We start from the raw sequence: 6,000 nt of genomic DNA on the forward strand, positions 1-6,000 counted from the left end.
TTGTTACAGGGAAGTGTCCCTATATAAAAATGTCATTAAATTACTTTTTAGCAGCATTCTGAGCTGTAGTTCTTTCATTCTGCATCTGAAGAGACTCAGGGCCCCACCATGTATCTGTGTGCAGAGGAGGAGCAGGGAGGAAGGGAAAGATGCAGCTACTCACAGTGTGAACCCTGTGAGGATGCAGTGGGCAGTGAATGTTCTCTGTGGACAGGCTCTAAAACATTTGCAGTGAACCAAAAGGTCACCTGTGTTCATCTCCATTTGTCTGTTCTGGAGAGCTCTGGGGCTGCCAAGCCTCAGAAGGCTGGTGCTCCATGTCCCCACATGGAGTAGTGGATTATGGGTGTATCTCACAGATAAAACATCTCTGGAGTGGAGTACAGGGGGCAGACATGCACTCACTGTAGAAGGGACTGTGTGTTGTATCATTAGAGAGAACTTCATTATTTGTCATTTGACAGAGGGAGTAAAATTATTGGAAAATTGAGTCTTGATCTCCACAGCAGTGTGAGTTTGAGTGTGTTGTGACTGGAAATCAAAGACAGCTAATCAGGCATCCTTTTAATAGAGATTAGATATGATGTTCCTGGAAGATCCTGTCTGGCATTTGCTGAGTTCTCAATCTGATTATTTGGACGGTCACGCTCATTTAAGTTCGTCTGCCCAGATCCAAATTATCCCAGCAGTGGGAAGTTAACTTATTCAGAGATGATGCTGAGGTTAATTATATTGGCACAGTCCCTTCTGCATGACTTGGCTTGGTAATTTGAGACGTGTTTAGTTCTGTAAAAGCAGATAGCTCATTATACATGGACAGACTGTTGCTATGTGCGAAAAAGATCCTCCTGGTTTTGTTAGGAATTCAAATAGTGTGATCTCCAATGGTAACACAGAGGAGGAAAAGCATCATGTTTTCTTTCACACTTTTTAAGTGCCTAAAGAAAATATTGCTGTAGATACAGGAAAAAAAATAAAAAAGAGAGCAAATCCAATTTATGCCATTCACTACAAGGCTTTACAACACATGGTGCAGGTTCGACATCAGGTCTGTGAAGAGACAAGTTGAAAAAGGCAGATTGTTAAACTATGAGGAAATTGATGTTCAAACATCTATATAACATAAAAGATTTCTCACCAAAGTATGTAAATGCATCGTGGTTGTGCAGAAATGCTATGTCTTCATAACAAATATTCTTGGGTCTGCAAGTCATTCCCTGGGCATCATATCTGGGCAATGCAATCTATCACATACGAGCTTTTCTGGGCGAGGGCACTGATTGTTTGTTTGTCTATTTGTCTGTCCATGTCCTGCTAGCAGAATGTCTCCCAGGAAAGTATGGTGCTGGCTGCTCCTTGGACTGCCCGTGCCAGCACAATGGCACCTGTGACAGGTTCACAGGGTGCTGCAGATGTCCCGAGGGTTTTTACGGCCACTCCTGTGAGCACAGTAAGTGGAGCCACTCGGGGTAATTGTCACAAGTTTCGGGATTCAGAGTAGTCAAGAAACACCTCACGAGTTAAAACTTTGGGATGTCCCAGATCATCCAGATCCTTCCAGATCTTGCATGTCTCTTATGCTGTGTGGTGCAAGTTTAAAAGCCTATGACATTATTAAAGATGAATGTAATTTTTTGTTGGCTGTCAGGGACTGTCACAGAGAATACAGAAGATTTTAATGCTGTGTGTGATTTTCTCCATGAACCTTCCTCATTTTAATTTTTCAGGGTGCCCCCTTGGATTTTATGGACTGAGCTGTCTTCAGGCCTGTGCCTGTAAAAATGGAGCAACCTGTGATGCAGTTACAGGACAGTGTCTTTGTCCTTTGGGTTACCATGGTGTCCACTGTGAAAAAGGTACTGGTACACTTCTGATGGGAAAGAAAAAAAAGAAAAGAAAAAAAAAAGCAGAACTCAAAAAACCTCATATAATTACTGAAATATTTGTTGGGAGCCACTTCTTCCGTATTTTCAGCTTAATGAATATCCTGAAACACTGAATTTGGGGCAGATTTCCTGTTATACAGCTGGGTGTTCCCATTCCCTTATAAATTAACTAATCTGGTTCCAATTAATACAGTGAAAGTCCTGGTCTCCATGATGTCTTGCAGCAATGAGTTCCACATGCCATTTATTTTAAATAAGTCCCTTTTACTGATTCTAAATTTGCTTCTAAAACTCCAAATAAGATTATTAAAGGTGCATGTCAGACCTGTTGAGTGTTATGGAGAAGCCTTCTAGAGAGTTCTAATTAAAAATAAAAATAAGTGCCAGCTACATTTCTGGGACATATTTACAGATATGTTTGAGAAGTTAGATTAGACAACCCCAACAGAAGGAGAGCTTATATAAATATTGTGCCCATTTCACTATGTTTGATTCTTCATTAAACTTGGCATTTACACTAACTTCAGCAGAGAGTTTATGAGCTTTCCTCTGAGACATCCTGGGAAAACTCTGGGTTTAATGTACATCTTGCCACTCAGTGTGCATCTAAAGGGTTCTCTTGCTGTCAGGCTGTGACAGGGGCTGGTTTGGTGAGAGGTGCCAGCATCAGTGTGACTGTGGAGATGCTCCTTGTGATCCAGAGACTGGGAAGTGCCTTTGCCCACCTGGGAAGACTGGAGACAAGTGTGACATTGGTAAGGGCAATATTTTTAAGGGCTGGGCAGTGTATAGTTAAACCACTCTGACCTGTTGGTTTCAGAATAACTGTGAAAGGACATTTACTGGTGTTCAAGAACACATTGTTTGTAGAAAATTGCTCTTTTGGGTTATCGACACCTTTATCAGCAAGCTTGTACCTCTTGATTTAATCTCTATTTGAATTGATATACTGATAGAAAAACTGTTTATGGGTCAGTGGTAAAATGTCATTTGCCTTGAATTTTGGAGAACACAGGCTGGGGAAGAACAGACCAAGAAGTTTTGCAAATGCAGTGAGGGAGACTCCAGAGGGTGCAGTTGGGCACCAAAGGCTCCAATTGCTGTGAGTTTGTCACACTGACATTTGTGACCCTTTTCAGACCAATGCAAAAATGTGTCCAGCTCTGGATTAGCTTCACCTGGAAGCAGGATGGAATCCCCACAGATGATGTAGTGGAGCTGCAGCAGCTGTGCTTGGCCCTGGCCTTCAGCAGCAGCCCAGGAACTTTTAACCCAAATGTAATTCCCTCCTTTGTAGCACAGGCACTTGGGCTGTGTGTTGGCCCACAGGAGCAGAATTATTCTGTAACAAGGATATAAAAATAGGTGAGAAATTTTTCCTGTAGGGAAAACTAGTCCCACTGCTGTACCCTGATGGGGCTGGGTGTAGAGTGGAGAGGCAGAAGTAACATTCCTGAGCCAGTCTCTCGTCACAGCTGTGACTCTGATCAGAGTTCAGGGCCAGATTGGACAGGGCTTGGAGCAACCTGGTCTGGTGAAAAGTGTCCCATGCCCATGGTTGAAACCAGATGAGTTTAAAGGTCCCTTCTAACCCAGGCTATTCTAGGATTCAGTGATTATCATAGAGCAGTTCTAGGGCAAGCACTGAAGTAGAAGGAATTGCAGTGACTTAACTGAGTGTCAGAAAACATTTGTGATCTCATCCATGTGCTACTGTGGAGCTTCACCAGGAACCAAAATCCTTCTGAGCCCTTGGAAAAGAGGAGAAGAATTATTTCTCCTGTTGTTCTAGGGTCGGGCAGAAATAGATTTAAGCAGGCTGCAATTAATAAAAATTGCTGTGAGTTTAAGCATTAGTGCAGCTTGCAAAATGATTTGATTCCCTCTGTGCAGTGTCCTGCAGTCAGGAAATGAAGCTCCCAATCTGCTGGAACATGAACCACCCTCACTGCCCATACAGCACTGGGTCCATGGGCCTTTCCAGTGAAATTTTAGGCAGAAGTGGAACGCAAGGGGGAAGCTCAGCACCAAAAATGGCAACCGAGGTTTTCCTCCTTGAAAACTCTGCGAGTCATTTTTATTTTTGTTGAATCAGCTAGGGTAGCCCCCATCCATGAAAAGCTGTTATGGGGTAGGTTTTATTTGCATTTTTATTTTCAATTAGGCTCAGTTCATCTGTGATATAACTGTGAGCAGCTGTGACTGTGCAGCAGCCATAAAGATAAAAGGCCTGATTTTAATTTGAACTCTGGTAAAGCACCCATTAAACAGGCAAAATGTTAATTAAAAAAAAAAAAAGAGAGAGAGAATATAACAGACTTTTATGGGCGTTCTTTTTCTGTAGTAAATTAACATTGCAGACTTTCAAACAGATGTCTTAAATACACATTGTTATTAACATGAAAATGTGGTATTACATAAATTAAAATCAGGTCCAGAGGTGTTTGGGGAGACCTTTTCTCATAACATTTCCTAATTGAAAAGGCCAAGCTCGGAGCGCATGGGGCGAGTTCTCCCACGTGCTGGGGCTGCAGCTGATGCAGGGCTCAGCAGGACTTCATTTACCCTAGGGTGCTCGTGGGAGAAGGGCAATTCCCTGGTTACAGGGTTTTTCAGCTAGGTGAGGGAGTGAGGGCCATTGTTTGCTGTGTGTTTCACACCCTGCCTTGTGACCCTGCTGCTCACTTTCCTTTCCTGCCTGTCCTCTGATAAATAAAAATTTGCAGTGAGGATTTACCAGCCTAGGTATGAAATATATTTGCATTTGGAAGTGAGGGGTTTTTTTGTGAGTTTTATTTGCCAGGAGGCAGCAGAACCATGCAATCAGAGTGATACATGAATATCTATAAAATGGATTAATTCTCAGTGTCACATTCTGTGAGGGACGGCTCTTGGCCAGCACGCACTGACAGGAGAGACAGGCAGGAGATAGTGTGGATCCAGGATGCTGACAGCAACTTTCCTGAGCAGATCCCAAGATGTTCTCTGTTGGGCTGTCAACCCCTGTTTTTACACCAGTAATGATTTCCATTCTGGGAACCTCTTCAGGACAGCTGGGCTGCAGCTTGGGCAGAGCATGTGGCAGACGAAACTTGACGGCTGCCATGCTTTCCCAAACGTCGTGTTTTAATGTGAGCAGATGAAGGTGTCTGAGCAGCTTCCTGATCCCACAGAAGGTGGGGGGACTACCAGGAGCGCCCTAAACCCTCTCCCAAACCCTCCTGTCCTTGCAGGGTGCAGGCCAGACAGGTATGGCCCCGGCTGCTCCCTGCGGTGCCAGTGTGCCAGCAGATCCCGCTGCAACCCGCACAACGGGAACTGCGCCTGCCCAAACTCCTGGATGGGGCCAACCTGCACAGAAGGTAACCAGCCTGGGGGCTGCAGCCTTTCCTGCTGGGATAAAACACGTGTGGCCCACGCTGGTGTTTGGTTTGGATGGGAGTGTCAATTCACTGGGCTGTTTGGATAATTTCTCTTCTTAATGAAGCAGAGTACAGGGGGAAAGTTTCTTCTCACTTGTAATCTAATCACAATTCTGCCTTCAGTTTAGGAAAAACTTCTGGTACCTTCTGATTTGGAGGTTTGCCTGCTCTCTGCCTCTGTGAGGAGGCCGCTGTAACTCCCTCCTCTACCTTCTTTTCAAGGCTACCATTTATTGAATTACTTAAGTGTAAATTGTATAATCTATATAATATTCCAGTATTAGTTTATATGGACCTGAAACTGTGTTTCTACTTAATTCTCTAGGTGGCCCTCCTAAGCTTCCTTTTTATGAAGAACAAGCTCAAGAAAGAGGGAGTATTTTTCCAACAGCTCTACAACAGTAACATTTGAACTAATAAATGAACTGTTTTATATGCACAGACGGTATTTGAATTTGGATATGAAAACAGTTATTCAATTCAGCTTGAACTGTACTGAAGTATTCACACTTCTTATGGAAGACTACAGAGGCCATTTAGTAGCTGGATCCTTTTAAAAAGTTGAATCTGTTTCATGTGCTCATTCCTAGCCTCTTGTCCCTCCATTAATCTACTCTGGACATTCTTTCTGATACTAATATAACTCATTGCTTGGAAGCCTGGACATGTTTTTAATCAGACCAGCTCCAAAG

At 43.4% G+C, this 6,000-nt stretch overlaps 1 protein-coding gene across 1 annotated transcript in view; it reads left to right on the forward strand.

The window, feature by feature from the left end:
* Nucleotides 1-5,713, forward strand: part of LOC134047615 (multiple epidermal growth factor-like domains protein 6) — a 186,591-nt gene extending 180,878 nt beyond the window's left edge. The window contains exons 34-38 of the mRNA XM_062498891.1: nt 1,322-1,450; nt 1,728-1,856; nt 2,516-2,641; nt 5,120-5,248; nt 5,634-5,713. Of these exons, the coding sequence (XP_062354875.1) occupies nt 1,322-1,450; nt 1,728-1,856; nt 2,516-2,641; nt 5,120-5,248; nt 5,634-5,713 (593 nt within the window). The remainder of the gene's footprint in view (nt 1-1,321; nt 1,451-1,727; nt 1,857-2,515; nt 2,642-5,119; nt 5,249-5,633) is intronic.
* Nucleotides 5,714-6,000: the final 287 nt, after the last annotated feature.

This window comes from Cinclus cinclus, chromosome 10 (genome assembly GCF_963662255.1).
Source record: "Cinclus cinclus chromosome 10, bCinCin1.1, whole genome shotgun sequence".
NCBI classification, from domain to species: Eukaryota; Metazoa; Chordata; class Aves; order Passeriformes; family Cinclidae; genus Cinclus; species Cinclus cinclus.